Source organism: Eriocheir sinensis, unplaced genomic scaffold (genome assembly GCF_024679095.1).
Source record: "Eriocheir sinensis breed Jianghai 21 unplaced genomic scaffold, ASM2467909v1 Scaffold18, whole genome shotgun sequence".
Lineage (NCBI taxonomy): Eukaryota > Metazoa > Arthropoda > Malacostraca > Decapoda > Varunidae > Eriocheir > Eriocheir sinensis.
The window spans coordinates 743944-762424 of NW_026111183.1; the positions used below are offsets into that span (position 1 = coordinate 743944).

General features: G+C 44.6%; 1 protein-coding gene across 5 annotated transcripts in view; it reads left to right on the top strand.

The window, feature by feature from the left end:
- Positions 1-14503, top strand: part of LOC126990599 (zinc metalloproteinase nas-38-like) — a 36893-nt gene extending 22390 nt beyond the window's left edge. For all 5 annotated transcript variants that reach the window (XM_050849284.1, XM_050849285.1, XM_050849287.1 and 2 more), the window contains 11 exons: positions 319-522; positions 1407-1533; positions 3945-4079; positions 4382-4465; positions 4922-5087; positions 7143-7283; positions 7437-8016; positions 9183-9292; positions 12157-12292; positions 13133-13210; positions 14007-14503. In XM_050849284.1, the coding sequence (XP_050705241.1) occupies positions 319-522; positions 1407-1533; positions 3945-4079; positions 4382-4465; positions 4922-5087; positions 7143-7283; positions 7437-8016; positions 9183-9292; positions 12157-12292; positions 13133-13210; positions 14007-14258 (2013 nt within the window). In that variant the 3' untranslated portion in view covers positions 14259-14503. The remainder of the gene's footprint in view (positions 1-318; positions 523-1406; positions 1534-3944; positions 4080-4381; positions 4466-4921; positions 5088-7142; positions 7284-7436; positions 8017-9182; positions 9293-12156; positions 12293-13132; positions 13211-14006) is intronic.
- Positions 14504-18481: the final 3978 nt, after the last annotated feature.

The following is an 18481-nucleotide window of genomic DNA, read 5'->3' on the forward strand; positions in this document are numbered from 1 at the left end:
TAAGAGATGAGATAATGATGAATAACAATAACAAAAATAATGGTAGTTATTATAATTATCAATATTGGCATTGATATCATTATCATTGTCCTTATTTTGATCATATTACATGCATTATATATGTATATATATATATATATATATATATATATATATATATATATATATATATATATATATATATATATATATATATAGAGATAGATATATATATGTGTGTGTGTGTGTGTGTGTGTGTGTGTGTGTGTGTGTGTAGTTATTTAGTTGCCAGAGGCTTGACAAAGTCTTAATAACATCGTTCTCCTCGACGCGGGTCAGCTCGGCACCGTCGCCCATGAGATCGGCCACGCCATTGGGTTCGTGCACGAGCAGAGTCGCCCCGACCGTGACGACTATGTGGTCATCAATTATGGCAACATCCAAACTGGCAAGGAACACAACTTCAATAAGTACAGCACGTCAGTGGTCAACACCTACGGCATACCATACGACTACTCATCCGACATGCACTACGGCTCTACAGTGAGGGACTTTGCATGAGTATGGTTTCCTTCTTATCATGATGACTATACGCTCCCTTATTGTAAAACGTCTCGTCGTCTTTGGGCCAGTTTTACAGTCAAATACAGCAAGTTTGTGAGCTCCCCTACCAAACTGGGGCTTCGTGGTGCAGTGGTTAGCACACTCGGCTCACAATCGAGAGAGCCCGGGTTCAATTCCTGGGCGGAGTGGAAAAATTTGGGCGGCTTTTCTGATACCCTACGCCCCTGTCCACCCAGCAGTGAATGGGTACCAGGTATTAATCGGGGGTTGTGTCCCGTCTCCTGGGGTCTGTTCCCTTCTCCTATAATTCCTTCCCCCTCCTGTCTCTATCCGGCATATGACCACAGATGTTGCGCCGACTAAACCAAACTTTCCTTTTCCCCAACTAAACACAAAATACGACGAAAATTCCTTGTAGGTCTAGTTGATATACAAAGGTGGAGGGAATTTTAGGAAACTACACAGGAAATCTCTTTACTAGTATATCATGTAATGAGTAGAAATAGCGGATCATTGTAGTGGATATGGTTTAGTTTGGGCGATAACAATGACAGAGGGCCAGTCTCACAGTTCCCCATGATGGGTTAGTAAGCTCCCAAACCAATAGCAGAGCCTTCGAAATTTTCTTGTATAGTGTCTGGTGTTTATATTTAAGTTCACAAATTTCATGAAACTATACAGGAAGTCTTGTGTATTTAGTGTGGCATCGAAGACCTCCCCATTTTGGATTGTATGGGATTCTCTAGTTTGGTTCGGGCTGTTACGAAGACACTGTTTTGGACTGTGAAATCGGCACAGAGTGTTGGACTGTCGAACTGGCCCTTAACTCCCCTCAGCAGACTCCCCCTTGACACATTTTTCAGGGCTTCACCAACAACGGCCAGACGACCATCGCCACCCTATATCCCTTGGCGCAGGAGCTCATCGGCCAGCGCACGGGACTCTCTCACAGGGACATACTATTGGCCAACACCATGTACGGCTGCATCGGTGAGTATGATATATGAGTAATTAAGGGGCTACTATTACACTGGGCAAATTTTCCGTGGATCTTCAGTCAAACCACGATTTCCGCTGGCGTGGTTCTCATTTGTTTCTTGTTATTGCTGCTGCTGATGATGATGGTGAGTAATACCGTCGTCCTTCGGTGAAATCTACCGTAGCTTTGGAAGATCGTGGACATGCTATGCTGTGGTATACGGTCACTGTTCTTCCCTTAAGTTGTGGCTGCCATTAATATTACTATAATTTACAAAATTAATTGCTTAATCTTCCTATTGATAAAAAAAAGGGGTGTTATATTGAACGTGTTGGAGTTCTAATTTCCACGTACAATTTTTTTTTCCAGGCAAAAAAACAAGAGAGTTAAGTGTAAGAGTGCTGAGTTGTAGTTTTCAATTTCCTTGGTAACAGAATAAATTTAATAGAATATTATATGAATTTGTGAAAAATGGTAGTTTCTAATTACTAAATACTTGATGCTCACTTAATGTTCGTTATTTTTCTATGGTATATTGTAAACACGGCCAATTGCTTTTCATCAGTTTTTAGTGCCCTGTTCTCTGCAGTAAAAGTATCTGAAAGAATAAATTTTAATTTGAAGTTTATATGTATGATACATCAGTCTTAACCACTTAAATGTGGTTATGCTTTACCATAATTTGATCATTACCTTCAAAGTCTTTTTATGACACACTTGCCATATTTTCTGTGTTACTGCTAAATACAATAACACAAATTGTCCCTAATGTTTGTCAGAGAGGCCTCAGAATTACCCTAAAAACTCCGCGCTTCTCTCGCTCCAACCACCCAGCATTTTGAGCTGGGCTAAGACACCATCGCTTCTCACATCAACTATTTCTAAAGGTCAAAGAGGGGATCAATCTGGTTTTCATAAGTGTTTTTTAAGGTTCATGGCACAGAAGAAGGGTCAAACTACCACCAGGGCCATAAAACTACCCCTGGAAAGGCCTACAGCTCCTACGAAAGACATGTCAAATATGTGAACTTGGGCGACGAAATGTTTTAAAATACGACCCTAAGCCCCAATGTTTCAAGGTCCTAAATACGCCCCTGGTCTCCAATCATTTACATTCCGCAGCAGTGTTGCCTCCCTGTTCCCAACCAATATTTTCATCCTGACTGCGAGGGGAGGAGGCATGCTTTAAAAAAAATGTCTGTTCAGAGCATGAAAGCGTTTCATGGTGTGGCAGACTCCTGAATTCCCATGAGTGCGGCGCTGCCAGTTCGACCGCCAATTATCAGATTAGCACCGTCTCCCTACCTACCCACCCACAACCCACCTGTATATCTCTCTCTCTCCCTCTCGACCCGGGGAGGAGACACCTGACCACCACCACCACCACCACCACCACCACCACCAAAACGTGGCACCATGGGAAAAAATCGTTGCCACATGTCAGAATTTATACAAATCGCTTTTATAATCCTAAACATCGACACTCATTGTTCTATGTAGCTTCCTTTACTATATACATAATATATAAAATATCACTTTCAACTAGCACATGAATGTGAAATAAGAGAGAGACGCATGTACGAAGGTTGATTTGACAGCATGGCTAGAGGTAAACGACGATACCAGCTCCACCCTGAACCGACTTCATGCTCTGAACAGACTATAACTGCATGCCTCCTCCCCTCCGCGGCCTCACACGACTTTGAACTCTTGCTCACCCCTATCCTAGCCAAATCCCTTATGCAAGTGTTAACCAGCATTTTCATTCCTTCGTCCCTTTCTTTGATAATGTCTGACACAGCCTTCCTTGGTCTGTATTTCCTCCTGTCTGTGACTTGAACTCCTTCCTATACTGAAGGGGGGCTTCGTGGTGCAGTGGTTAGCACACTCGGCTCACAACCGAGAGAGCCCGGGCTCGATTCCCGGGCGGAGTGGAAAAACTCGTGCGGCTTTTCCGATACTCTACGCCCCTGTCCACCCAGCAGTGAATGGGTACCAGGTATTAATCGGGTATTGTGTCCCGTCTCCTGGGATCTGTTCCCTTCTATAATTTCTCCCCCTTCTGTCTCTCTCCGGCATATGACCACAGATGTTGCGCCGACTAAACGAAACTTTCCAACTTTCCTATACTGAAAAATGAGCACGTTTGCTTACTCGGACTTATTGTAGGAATTTATCTTTTTTACAAATAATGTTTATATCGCTCCTATTTTAACACTCGCCAGGCTTCAACCACCATTACTTTTTCGAACCGTTTCCATCGGCGAAGTATCCATGCACTTACCATGCACTTTGAATTACATGATGAAAAAATCCCATCGCGATAGGTAACAAACATGTATGCATATGGTAAGGTATTAGTATTAAATAATTTGACCGTCAACACCAACTACAATGATCAACAATTTTCATTTTTTTAAAGATAAGTGGCTTGCTGCTTGCGGAGTGGACGCCGACCCCTGCCAGAACGGCGGGTTTTATGGAGAAGGCTGCGCTTGTGTGTGTCCCTCGGGCACCTCAGGGGCCAACTGTGAGACGGTGACGGGAGACTACTACGGTGATTGGCCGCCCCTTTGCACACCTTGTCTCTGGAGCTCTCAGAATACTTGTTCTCTTTGTTCCTCTGTAGTGAGGAAGCACCTTACGATAGCTTGGCTCTTGGGATAAAAAAGGATAACAGTTCAATCTTCAATTACAGTGTAGTCCAAGAATTCCTCATTAAATTATATCTATAGTTCAGCGAACCTTTTTGAAAACTTGGAATGATTCAGTGACTATATTATCGTTCTTTTTCTAGTGGATTATGCAAAATCAGGCTGTTTCGGCATAACTGTTGACACCAAACCTCGTCTTCCACAGACGAGTTGACGAATCCCTGCACTGAGAAAGTAACTCAGGAAGGCACCCTCACCTCGCCGGGCTATCCAAGCAACTACCCAAAGAGTGAGTGAGAGAAATTTACATAGATTTACATAGAAAATCAGACCACACAGACCCCATGGTCCAGACTAGGTGGCCTGTCCTTAAACCTAAGTGCTTCTACATTAATCAGATGGCTCCAAAACTTTGCATTTCATCTCTAGTTGATATTAAGTTGAAGGAAGTGACGGTCGAGCTTGTTTTTAAAGGAGTCAATCGTGTTACACTGGACCACTGAAGGCGGGAGCTTATTCCATTCTCGCACTACAACGTTGGTGGAGAAAAGAAGAGGAGAGAGAGAGAGAGAGAGAGAGAGAGAGAGAGAGAGAGAGAGAGAGAGAGAGAGGTTTGTGTGTGTGTGTGTGTGTGTGTGTGTGTGTGTGTGTGTGTGTCTTCTACAGAAGCCAGACACAGTGTGTGTGAGCGGGCTCCCGTTGTGTGGTGTGTTCACCCTCTGTTCCGTTCTCCCTGCCCCGCCAGTCCAGTGCGTCAAGTGGATTGTAGCTCCCGCATGCCACGTGCCCAGAGTGACCTTCTCAGACTTTTACCTGTACGGAGAGAATCCCTACTGCGGATCGACTACAGAGACGTGCTGCTACTTTGATGGCCTGGAGATCAGAACCGACAACTTGTACGACGGTGAAGTGTGAGTATACAGAGACCCTGCTCGCTCTGCCATTTTTTTTTTTTTTTTTTACGTGTACGCCTGTAGCGCCGGTAGGCTCTCTTGAGGGGCCTGGATGGAAGTCGACCCCAGCTCGTCATGGCGCAGGCAGGTGTTTGTAGTGGCGTCATCTTCTCTTGGCTCATGCTGTCCCCGGAACTCGTTCTTGATTCACTTGGACGGTTTCCTCTAGAGTCCGGGTTGATGGGTGGTCTTCAGGACAGCATGTGGGTAGTTTTAAGCCACTCGGCGGTGACTGAAAAATCCGAGGTGGTAGCGTGGGGATTCGAACCCGTGTCGTCCATCACGCGGTGAATGTGGGCCCAGCACGCTACCACTCAGCCACCGCCTACCTGCCCGGTGACGGCGAGCAAGGCTGCCACTGTTACTGTTACAAGGCGTATTCACTTCTAATTATTACGTAACAAGTTTAGTTTGTGATATTCCTTTGTGCCACTAAACTTGCACGATGGTGACCGTTTTTGGACCCTCCTTTTCTTGTATTTGTATCTTTATATTTTATTTTATTTGCATCAACGTGTATTAAAACAACTCTTTTATCACTCATTAATTACTCCATAAATGATTTCACCGTCTCGTATCCCTGGTAGCGTGATCCGGCTTTAAGTTGTTATTGGAGACTGGTGTTCGGGGATAAACAAGGGAAAAAGAAAATTTACATTTATTTAAAATTAAATGAAAGTAATTTCCTTACGCAATATTCTATGCTCAGACGATCATAACACTGGCATATTCAGCAATGGATACAACATATGACAAACGACATGCCTGAAACATAATACTACAATATGTGCCCAGTTGTTGCCAATAATAATAACACTCGTCATTCCACAAGCAGTGGTTTGTATCTCTCTGCTTACATCACAATCATTATGTACACTCCTCACAATTCCTAATAACACATTCCTATAGTATAATCTACTACAATTCACGGAAACATCAAATTATACCACACCCAGTGGTTTTACCTTTGCTTTACATCGCAATAAAATAATCACAATCCTGTCCCACTCACAATCCTACTACACATCTCCTACATTATAATCTCCAGGACAATACAGTCGGTTTCCCTTAGATCCTCGAATTTCTACTCACGATTAAGATCACAACAGCCATTCTCAGCTGAGTGAGTAGAGCAGCTCTGCTTGAAGCGAGAGCAAGGCTCAGTCTGCTTATACCACCGACTTCTAGGTCACATTTTTCTTTGCTTGAGGCGGACCTACATCCTTGACACGCCTTAATTTTCTACATAACCAGTAACCAATACTTCCTGTCAACAACCATTGGCTCGCTCATTATGTTGTACTATTGTTTACTACTCCTGCTATTCGTGATTCACTCTAAAGACACTCCCACAGTGACTTCTCTGTTCAGTTATTCGCTTATAGCATGTCGTCACGACTGACGTCACATGTTCAGAGTCTTTTGAATGGTCATCCACACATTGTGACCACGCCTACTGGGTATCTGTTTTCTGTATCTGGGTCTGGGTATCTGTTTTCCGTTACCCTCCTCGTTACCCTCCTTGTTAGTGTTTGTCCTATCAGATGTTTACACTGTTGTATATCTGTTACCCTCCTTGTTAGTGTTTTTCCTATCAGATGTTTACACTGTTGTATATCTGTTAATCTTGTTAGTGTTTGTCCTGTCAGATGTTTACACTGTTGTATATCTGTTACCCTCCTTGTTAGTGTTTGTCCTATCAGATGTTTACACTGTTGTATATCTGTTACCCTCCTTGCTAGTGTTTGTCCTGTCAGATATTTACACTGTTGTATATCTGTTACCCTCCTTGCTAGTGTTTGTCCTGTCAGATATTTACACTGTTGTATATCTGTTACCCTCCTTGTTAGTGTTTGTCCTGTCAGATGTTTACACTGTTGTATATCTGTTACCCTCCTTGCTAGTGTTTGTCCTGTCAGATGTTTACGCCTGTGTTGTTATGGTCATTCTTCTGTTTGTTCGTTTTCTGGGTCCCGACACCGTGACCACTCAAGCTCTTCCATTCCTCGGCAGGTATTGTGGCACGGACATCACTGCAGGCCAGACCTTCACTGGAACCGGTCAAGAGATGGTTTTATACTTCAGGGCGATAAGTAATAATCTTCGCAGGGGATGGTCTGCCCAAATCACCTTTGTGCCGCAACCGGGATGCACGTAAGTGACAAAAAAAAGAGGGATGGGAGAGTCTCAGGACCAGTGAAGAGTAGAATCACCCTTCTGCGTTGTACCATCATCAGCCTGTGTTTATTCGTAGATCGCAAATATTTTACGTCCTAACGATTCCTTTATTTTTTTTTATTTCTTCAGAACCACCACTGCAGAAACCTCCACCACCACCACCACCACAGCAACAACAACCACCACTACAGAACCCACCACCACCACCACCACAGCAACAACCACCACTACAGAACCCACCACCACAGCAACAACCACCACTACAGAACCCACCACCACAGCAACAACCACCACTACAGAACCCACCACCACCACCACCACAGCAACAACCACCACTACAGAACCCACCACCACAGCAACAACCACCACTACAGAACCCACCACCACCACCACAGCAACAACCAACACTACAGAACCCACCACCACAGCAACAACCACCACTACAGAACCCACCACCACCACCACAGCAACAACCACCACTACAGAACCCACCACCACCACCACCACAGCAACAACCACCACTACAGAACCCACCACCACCACTACAGAACCCACCACCACCACAGCAACAACCACCACCACCACCACCAGCCCACCACCACCTAGATGTTTAATTCAGGCTGTCAACGGAGTGTTCTACTGGTCCTCCCCCGGCTTCGGCATCACCAACTACCCGAATAACTTCAACTGCGCAGTGCGAGGATTTTCGGTATGTGCCTTACTTTTCTGGCCGTGGTGGGCGAGGCAAGTAATAGCTCATTCCAGCGTCACAAGGCGTCCATGATATTACGAGACATGATATTCTATACCAGAGGAGAAGAAAGCCGAGTTAGGGCCGCTTTCACAGTCACTTTGTTTGTTTTTATCGTTACCAATGGCAGAGATCGACGCTATAGTTTTCCACGTGAAACTATCCTATGGGGTAGTGGCGGCTGCAGAGGAAGCGAGAGGTGTTAAGAGTGGGTGGCAAGGTGCGGGGCTAGGCTAACCCCGCAGCCGCCACTACCCCATCGGCCAGTTTTACGTGGAAATACTATAGCGCGATCGCCGCCATTGGTAACGATCAAAACAAACAAAGTGACTGTGAAAGCGGCCCTTAGTGCACTGCCTAAGATCATTGTTCTGTCTGCAATTCCTATTCGCTTGCGTTTCCATTTTATTGTTCAAATCAAGAATTACTGTTATAAAACGCCTTGACGCTGATCATATCTAAGTAGTCAGGGCATACACTATATATCTCTCGCATTTCCTGGAAGCTGAGAAGATGGCGCCACTATAAACACTTGCCTGCGCCATGACGGGATGGGGTCGAGTACCATCCAGGCCCCTCAGGCAAGCCTACCGGCGCTATAGGCGTACACGTAAAAAATAAAATAATAAATAAATAAAAAGACTTTCAAATAAGACAGTGCATTTTACACACACACACACACACACACACACACACACACACACACACACACACAATCAAGAGGAGGGTATCAGGACACCTCTTCTCACGTAATTGACTGCTCTTTCGGCCACCTCTTCGGACTCTTTACAGGAGCAGCGAGTAGCGGGCTAATTTTTTTTATTGTTTCCTTTTTTGTGTGCCCTTGTGCTGTCTCCTTTCCTGTAAACACACACACACACACACACACACACACACACACACACACACACACACACACACACACACACACACACACACAGATAGAGATATATCCTCGAAACACCCCGCTAACAATATGACTCAGGCAGTTCACAAAGTGTCCACAATAATAATTCCACTCGACGTAGTAGTGGAGTGATAAAAGGTGCCACGTTATTTTTGTAGCAAACCCGCATACAGGCAAACGAGTCAGGGCTTATTGAAGTGTTCCTTTGCATGTTCAGACGAGATCCATGTTGACGCTGAAACTGGAAACGTTCACGCTGCAGAGAGCCAGGAGAAGGAGATGCGTGGATGGCGTCGAGTTAACATTCTTGTACAATCGAACGAGAACGTGAGTAGCGTGTGTGGTTTGTTGCTTGAGTGACTAAAGGTGTGAGTGTGTATGTTTAAGATGTACAGTAACAGGTGATGCCTTATACAGCGGAAAAGTTGGAAAGTTTCGTTTAGTCGGCGCAACATCTGTGGTCATATGACGGAGAGAGACAGGAGGGGGAAGGAGTTATAGGAGAAGGCAACATCTGTGGTCATATACCGGAGAGAGACAGGAGGGGGAAGGAATTATAAAAGGCAACATCTGTGGTCATATGCCGGAGAGAGACAGGAGGGGGAAGGAATTATAGGAGAAGGCAACATCTGTGGTCATATACCGGAGAGAGACAGAGGGGGAAGGAATATTAGGAGAAGGCAACATCTGTGGTCATATACCGGAGACAGACAGGAGGGGGAAGGAATTATAAAAGGCAACATATGTGGTCATATGCCGGAGAGAGACAAGAGGGGGAAGGAGTTATAGAAGGGAACATCTGTGGTCATATGCCGGAGAGAGACAGGAGGGGAAAGGAATTATAGGAGAAGGGAACATCTGTGGTCATATGCCGGAGAGAGACAGGAGGGGGAAGGAATATTAGGAGAAGGCAACATCTGTGGTCATATACCGGAGACAGACAGGAGGGGGAAGGAATTATAAAAGGCAACATCTGTGGTCATATACCGGAGAGAGACAGAGGGTGAAGGAATATTAGGAGAAGGCAACATCTGTGGTCATATGCCGGAGAGAGACAGGAGGGGGAAGGAATTATAGGAGAAGGGAACATCTGTGGTCATATGCCGGAGAGAGACAGGAGGGGGAAGGAATTATAGAAGGGAACATCTGTGGTCATATGCCGGAGAAAGACAGGAGGGAGAAGGAATTATAGAAGGGAACATCTGTGGTCATATGCCGGAGAGAGACAGGAGGGAGAAGGACTTATAGGAAAAGGGAACATCTGTGGTCATATGCCGGAGAGAGACAGGAGGGGGAAGGAATTATAGAAGGGAACATCTGTGGTCATATGCCGGAGAGAGACAGGAGGGAGAAGGACTTATAGGAAAAGGGAACATCTGTGGTCATATACCGGAGAGAGACAGGAGGGGGAAGGAATTTTAGAAGGGAACATCTGTGGTCATATGCCGGAGAGAGACAGGAGGGAGAAGGACTTATAGGAAAAGGGAACATCTGTGGTCATATGCCGGAGAGAGACAGGAGGGGGAAGGAATTTTAGAAGGGAACATCTGTGGTCATATGCTGGAGACAGACAGGAGGGGGAAGGAGTTATAGAAGGGAACATCTGTGGTCATATGCCGGAGAGAGACAGGAGGGAGAAGGACTTATAGGAAAAGGGAACATCTGTGGTCATATGCCGGAGAGAGACAGGAGGGGGAAGGAGTTATAGGAGAAGGGAACATCTGTGGTCATATGCCGGAGAGAGACAGGAGGGGGAAGGAGTTATAGGAGAAGGGAACATCTGTGGTCATATGCCGGAGAGAGACAGGAGGGGGAAGGAGTTATAGGAGAAGGGAACATCTGTGGTCATATGCCGGAGAGAGACAGGAGGGGGAAGGAGTTATAGGAGAAGGGAATAGACCCCAGGAGACGGAACACAACCCCCAATTAATACCTGGTACCCATTCACTGCTGGGTGGACAGGGGCGTAGGGTATCGGAAAAGCCGCCCAAATTTTTCAACTCCGCCCGGGAATCGAACCCGGGCTCTCTCGATTGTGACCCGAGTGTGCTAACCACTGCACCACGAAGCCCCCCTTATACAGCGGCAGGTAAGGGTAGGTGTCAAGGGATGGTCCGCTTGTTTAATGGGTAGTTGTTGCATTAGTGTGTTAATAGAATGGTTGGGCGTTTTGTACCTCGACACGGAGAGTTATGGGGAGGTTTATAAATGGATGAAGGGCTTTAATAAGGGAGACATTCATAAGGTTTTGTTGGTAAGAGAACCGGGTAGGACCCGAAGTAATAGGTTTAAACTTTATAAATTCAGATTCAACAGGGACATAGGCAAAAATTGGTTTACTAACAAGGTGGTGGATGAGTGGAATAGGCTTAGCAGTCATGTGGTGAGTGCCAATACAATTTTCACATTCAAAAATAGATTAGATAAATTCATGGACATCGATATTAGGTGGGGTTAGATTCACGGGAGCTTAGGTTCAAAGGAGCTGCCTTGTACAGGCCTACCGGCTCTTGCAGACTCCTACGTTCTTATGTTCTTATGTTCTTATATTAAGGAGGAAGAGCGACGTGGGTTTCCATACTTAATTCACATGTTTGGTTGGCAACGAGTAGATGGGAACGATGCCCAGCGTTACCAGATTACTGTACGCATAGCATTGTATTTTCCTGTTTCTGGCCATAAATATTGCAAAAAAAGAGCATCAATGATTACCGATTTTAACGATAATTATAAATGCATATCGTTATCTTTGTGGGTACGATAGTTTTTGGTCAGAAATCGGCAAAAACAATACGCCAAGTACGACAATCTGGTAACGTTGACGATGCCACTACAGACGACGCTGGGTAGGCGGTGGCTGAGTGGTAGCGGGATGGACGACGCGAGTTCGAATCCCCACGCTACCACCTCGGATTTTTCAGTCACCGCCGAGTGGCTTAAAGCTACCCACATGCTGTCCTGAAGACCACCCATAAACCCGGACTCTAGAGGAAACCGTCCAAGTGAATCAAGAACGAGTTCCGGGGGCAGCATGAGCCAAGAGAAGATCGCGCCACTATAAACACTTGCCTGCGCCATAACGGGCTGGGGCCGAACACCATCCAGGCCCCTCAAGCGAGCCTACCGGCGCTATAAGCGTAGACGTAAAAAAAAAAAAAAATCTATAACCTTGCTCTTAATTTAATCACCAGGTTGTGTGGATCTCGATCAGGGAGAGTTTTTACATCGCCATCTTTCAATTTCAACGCGAGATTCTTCACCAACCCCAGGAGGACCTATCAGGGCTACAACATCTCCTTCACGCCTGCAACCACAAGTTGTCACCAGGTAAGGAACGTTGTGGATTTATTTGAACTTCTCCGGCAATACACGACTGTGCTGCTTGCTAAGTTGTCACCAGGTAAAGGGACTAGGGCCGTATTTTAAAACATTTCGTCGCCCAAGTTCACATATTTGACAAGGCTTTCGTATGAGTTAGGGCATTTCCAGGAGTAGTTTTTTTTACCCTGGTGGTAGTTTGACCCTTCCCCAGTAGCATGAGCCTAAAGAACCACTCATTAGAACCCGACTGACACCTTTTTTGACCTTTAGAAAGAGTTGATGTGAGAAGTGAAACTGTCTTATAATACCACCCTATTACACTGGGCAGATTTTCCGTGGATCTTCAGTCAAACCACGATTTCCGCTGGCGTGGTTCTCATATTTCCGTGGTTATCTGACGTGTACACGATCTTCCAAAGCTACGGAAGATTTCACCGAAGGAAAACGGTATTACTCACCATTATCATCATCAACAATAACACGAAACAAATAAGAACCACGCCAGCGGAAATCGTGGTTTGACTGAAGATCCACGGAAAATTTGCCCAGCGTAATAGTAGCCCCTTAAGGAACATTGTGGATTTATCTGAGCTTCGCTACTTCGGCAATATACAACTGTGCTGCTTGCTAAGTTGAGATTCTCGCCAGATGGACATATTGACAGTAGATGTATAATATTATCTATTGTATATATTTTTTTGTGTTTAATAATAGTAAGATAAATTATGGAACATAGTTTGTATTTGAATTCGACCCATCGTACAAGCACATACGAGAGCTGCTTATAATCCCTGCTCGATGCACCCTCAAGCCTGGTATCATAATCACAATGGTATCCATCCACAGATAATCACGGCAGCTGTTGGTCAGACTGGCACAATAACTTCCCCTCCAGCAGAAAAATACTGCGAATACCGAATCCAGGTAAAAACTGATGTAACACAAGAAAGGTATTAGTATGTGTCTCTCTCCACAACACTGCCACTCCTGCGGGGGTGTCGACAAGAGATTTGTTTGGTCATGTCTTCTATTTTCATCAAACCTTATCCCGTCCGCTGCGATTGGCACGAATTTGGCCTTCACTGGTAGCCTGGTAAAACATACTCCCAGGTCTTTCTCTGCCTCTGTGGTGGATAGTGAAGTGTTTCCCATGTGGTATTGGTGTGTTGGATATCCCTTCACTGGTAGCCTGGTAAAATACACTCCCAGGTCCTTCTCTGCCTCTGTGGTGGATAGTGGAGTGTTTCCCATGTGGTATTGGTGTGCTGGATATCCCTTCACTGGTAACCTGGTAACATATAGTCCCAGGTCTTTCTCTGCCTCTGTGGTGGATAGTGGAGTGTTTCCCATGTGGTATTGGTGTGCTGAATATCCCCTCCCAAGATGCAGGACCTTACATTTTTCTTCATTGAATTGTAGCAGCCAGTTTTTGTTGCATTCCTGTAGCTTGGTGAGGTCTTCTGGTAGGAAATCCGCATTCAAGGGGTTAAAACAATCACCACCAACTCCACAAAAGGGTACATTAAACTTGAGTCCTCCACACGTACTATGCGCTTGCTTCCTCCAACACTCCAGTGATTTATAACATTATCACTTGCTCATCCCCCCTTCAAACACCCATTTTTCTTCGAGCAGGTCGCCAGTGAAACATCAGAGGTCCGTTCCATATCTACCTCTAAGCTAACGCAACTCTTTTTTTTTCTTTTTTTTTTGTCCAAAGGCTCCTTCTGGAAGTCGCGTGCAGGTTGACGAAGTTACATCTAGGATTAGAGGGACAAGGAACTGTGCAATTGACTGGCTTCTGCTGAACGGGAGGAGTGAGAGGATGTACCCGCCAGACACCAGCTTAATTATCTGCGGCAAGAGGGTAGTGTCTTCACCTCTGACATCCGAGACCAATGAGATGTACGCAGCTTATCAAGGCACCAGCAGGAGAAGCCGCGGTGTCACTATCAAGTATACCGTCATCTAAGTCAAACGTTCCTTGATTTTCTCGCTCACTCCGTGGACGATGCAATCACTACTCCAATGGATCTGTACGGGCACGAATTCATTATTACACCTGCAACCCTTTCAGTTTCTCTTGCCCACGATGTTTCTTTGTTTAAAATCATATCACTGGTAAGCCAAGTCAGCTGATAAAACTTAAACGAGGAACAGTAGCATCCTTATAGTGTTCTACAATAACCGCCCCAAGAAAATAAATATATGCAGCAGCTTCATGTATCATTCATACCCTCTCTCTCTCTCTCTCTCTCTCTCTCTCTCTCTCTCTCTCTCTCTCTCTCTCTCTCTCTCTCTCCCCGTGTCATTGCAAACATGCTAGTGTTATGCACAGAAATTTACTGATCACGTGAGTGCCGGCTACGTCGTTTTTTCCGTATTGTCTGCAAAGTTTGTTTTTATAGCAAGGGAGGAAGCTCAAGAAAAAAAGCCCGCTAGAACCTGCTCAAATGACAACAACAACAACAACAACAACAACAACAACAACAACAACAATAACAATAACGCTACAACCAGAAGACGAACATGAAAAAAAAATAAACGAAGAAAAAGAAGAAAAAGAGGAAATGGAAGACAAAGAACAAAAAAAATAGAAACAAAAGCAAAAAAACTAAAAAAAAAAAAAAACAAGAACAAGAAACATATTTATGGTGGAGAAGATGAGGAACAACAAGAAAGGTAAATGGATACGAAGAACAACGGATAAAGAAGAACAAAAAACAAGAACGGAGAAAGAAGATAAGGACAACAACAACTTGAGATTCAGAGGGAAAATAATGAGAGGCCAGGAGAGAGGTCAACTTCGAAAGGAGAGATGTCTCGATAATCTCCTCTTCAAAGAGCTAAAGTTGTAGGCAGGAGGAAATACAGGCGAGGGAAGGCTGTTCCAGAGATTACCAGCGGAAGAGATGAAAAAACAAAGATGGGAATTTGACAGACTAGGGATGAGGAGATAGGAGAAGACAGACTGGGTACAGATTACAAGAGGAGTCAGACAGGGGTGTGTCCTGTCGCCAGACTTCTTTTCTCTATACGATCAACGAGTGATAGAAGAATTGGAAGATATGGATGGAATTTTAATTGGAGGTAGAAATGTTAACAATATAAAGTATGTAGACGACACTGTACTTTTGGCTGACTCAGAGGAGAAACTACAAGCACTGGTGAACAGGATACAGGAGAGCTGTGAGCGAAAAGGGTTAAAAATCAATGCCAGTAAAACAGTGGTTATTGTGGTTACAAAGAAAAAGCAAATTTCGAGTGGGGATACGGATTGGTGAAAGGCTTATTGAGCAAGTATAAAAATGTAATTACCTTGGGAGCATGATTAGTGAAGACGGAGGAAGTGAGAAGGAAATAGGCAGGAGAATATGTATAGCAAAGACGGCATTCGGAAATATGAGGAAACTGCTGAATAATTTGAGTATGAATATGGAAATGCGATTGGGATTATTAAAATGTTTTGTGTGGTCAACTTTACTATATGGTTGCGAAACATGGACAATCATAGCAAATACAAAGAAAAAGATAGACGCAGCGGAAATGTGTTTTTAAGGAGAATGTTGAGAATTCCCTGGACAGACAGTGTGACAAACCAGGAAGTTCTGCGAAGAGCAGCAGTAGATAGGCAATTAATGAAAAGTATAAGAAGGCGACAACTAAAGTTTCTGGGTCATGTGCTAAGAAGGAGAGGACTAGAAAGTGACTGCTTGCTTGGAAGAGTGGAAGGAAGAGGAGCAAGAGGACGTCAAAGAATTAAATTTATGGATAGCCTGCTACAAGACATGGATGGAAGACACAGTGTGGCAGAAGTTATGAGAATGGCTGATGATGGGGAGAGATGGAGGTCCGTGATCGCCGACGTCACAAGACTGGCACCTCGGTAAAGGTAAAGGACGCACCGTAAGCCTTCTAAGCAGTGGCGTACCGAGGGGGGGGGGGTGACATGCCCCCCCCCCCCTTTTGCAAAGAAAAATAATAATGAATAAATAAATGTTACGGGAAAATAATAGGAATATGTATATTAGTATTACGATTACGAATGTGTGTGTGTGTGTGTGTGTGTGTGTGTGTGTGTGTGTGTGTGTGTGTGTGGAGTTGAGAGCTCAGTGGCACCGAGTGACCGAGTTATTTCCCCTTTGGTTTTGTTTTGAGTTAATGGTAGGATATAAGGTTTGCTCTGAGTGAAAAAAAAGTAAGGCGTTAAATGATGGGCTCATAAAATTGTGTGTAGAGTGCGATGTCAAGCTGTCAACTGGCGGACGGGTGTTTGTAGCGGGTGACAGGAAGAAGAGGAATACGAGATTGGGATGGCTCTGGCAGAGAGAGAGAGAGAGCACGAAAGTCGTAAGTGTGCCTTCTCTCCTTCTTGCCTCTCAAATTTACTTGATTTTAGGTGTAAGGTGCTGTCAAAGTGATTGGAGGACTATATAATTATACTGTAGAGGCACCAAGTGAACTTGTCTGGTGACAGTGGTGAGTATGAAATATGATTCTGTATTATGACGGGGAGAGTGGCAGACGACGCGAGACGCGTATGGGACCTGTAAGGTCGACCTTTGCCGCTATATTACCACCTTTAATGACCGTTTTGTGCTTGACAGTGGACAGTGTAGAGTGGCTGAGTGACTATTGTATGTTCAGCACCTGAACAATGGAGCTGCTGAGTTGAATAAGAGCAGGTGATCTATTTTGAGAAACATTCATTGACGACGTGGCCGTAGCCTATTCATGTTATCCGTATAATATTTTCTGACCACAAATATCAAATTTCTGAAAAGTATGATTGATAGACTTCATTTTCTGTTTATGTAGTACTTTTTTTCTATAGCGTGTGTCATTCCTTGAATTCACGCAGGCTTGGGATTTGTGCCTTTCCATTCTTTACATATTTCCTCCCTGGTCACAAAACGCTTCACGTACGTACTCTAACTGGTGTAGGAAAGTCACCACTGACTCGGCTGATGCCCCGGATAATTCAGTTAATCAGGTAGGTAAATAATGAAATAATGATTAAGAATAATTACTGCAGAACACGTTAGGTGAAGAATCAGCAGCCAAGCCTAATCTAAAGCAATAAGTGACCCAGGTTTTCTCATGACTTTGGAAGTGCTCACCTCAGTTCTAAGTGTCACTAAACCCTTGCCAGAAAAGCTGCAGGGGTCACAACAAGAACTGATGGGTGCTCTTGGAAGTGTAGCTAAACAGAGCTGCATAGATGCATTTCAGTCCTATCGTGATGGAAATAAGTTCAACCAACTTTTTGCCCAAGCTGAGGAAAGGTACGGAAGCCAGAAGCCTTGAACAATCAGTGGTCATCAGAAACATAATTAAGGCTAACCCTCCAACAGCAAATGGCATGCTCCTCCCGGTAAAGACTCGTATTAGGTCCATGCCAGTATCTCATAATCTACTTTATGAAACATCACTATCTCTTCATATATCTTTTCTACAAACCTTCAACAGTCATGGAAACGCTTTGAAAATCGAATTCAAGGACTTATTTTTTACTCTTGAAAATAGGGGATAATGTTTACGAAAGCGCGTCGCCTCCTCTGCTGGCCGCGGCGACGCTGCAGCCGCCGCAGCCGCAAAATAGCTCGCAGAGGGCTTAGGGTCGGGGAGCATATTTAAACTACTCCAACCGAACTTTACGACCTACTAACGGGGGTCTGCGTCCCCCTCGACCCCCCCCCCCCTCATGTATATGTGACTTATTTCACCGAGGAGGTATTTCTCGCAACACCCGCTGCAGCGTCGCCGCGGCCAGCAGAGGAGGCGACGCGCTTTCGTAAACATTATCCCCTATTTTCAAGAGTAAAAAATAAGTCCTTGAATTCGATTTTCAAAGCGTTTCCATGACTGTTGAAGGTTTGTAGAAAAGATATATGAAGAGATACTGATGTTTCATAAGGTAGGTAATGAGATACTGGCACGGACCTAAAACGAATCTTAACCCTCCTCCCTTCTCCTTTGTTGTTTTACTTGCAACAATAAACTATATCAATCAATCATCAATCATAGGAGTACTATCGAAGAGCTATTTTTCTCCCATTTTCGGACACTGCTATAGCACAACTCAGGGAAAGGTTTGCATCTGAATACATTAGGAGTTTTTGTTGGGAAATCTAAGTATCGTTAGTTTTGTGGGTGGGACATTTTTTAGCCTGAAATCGGGAAAAATAAGCAGCT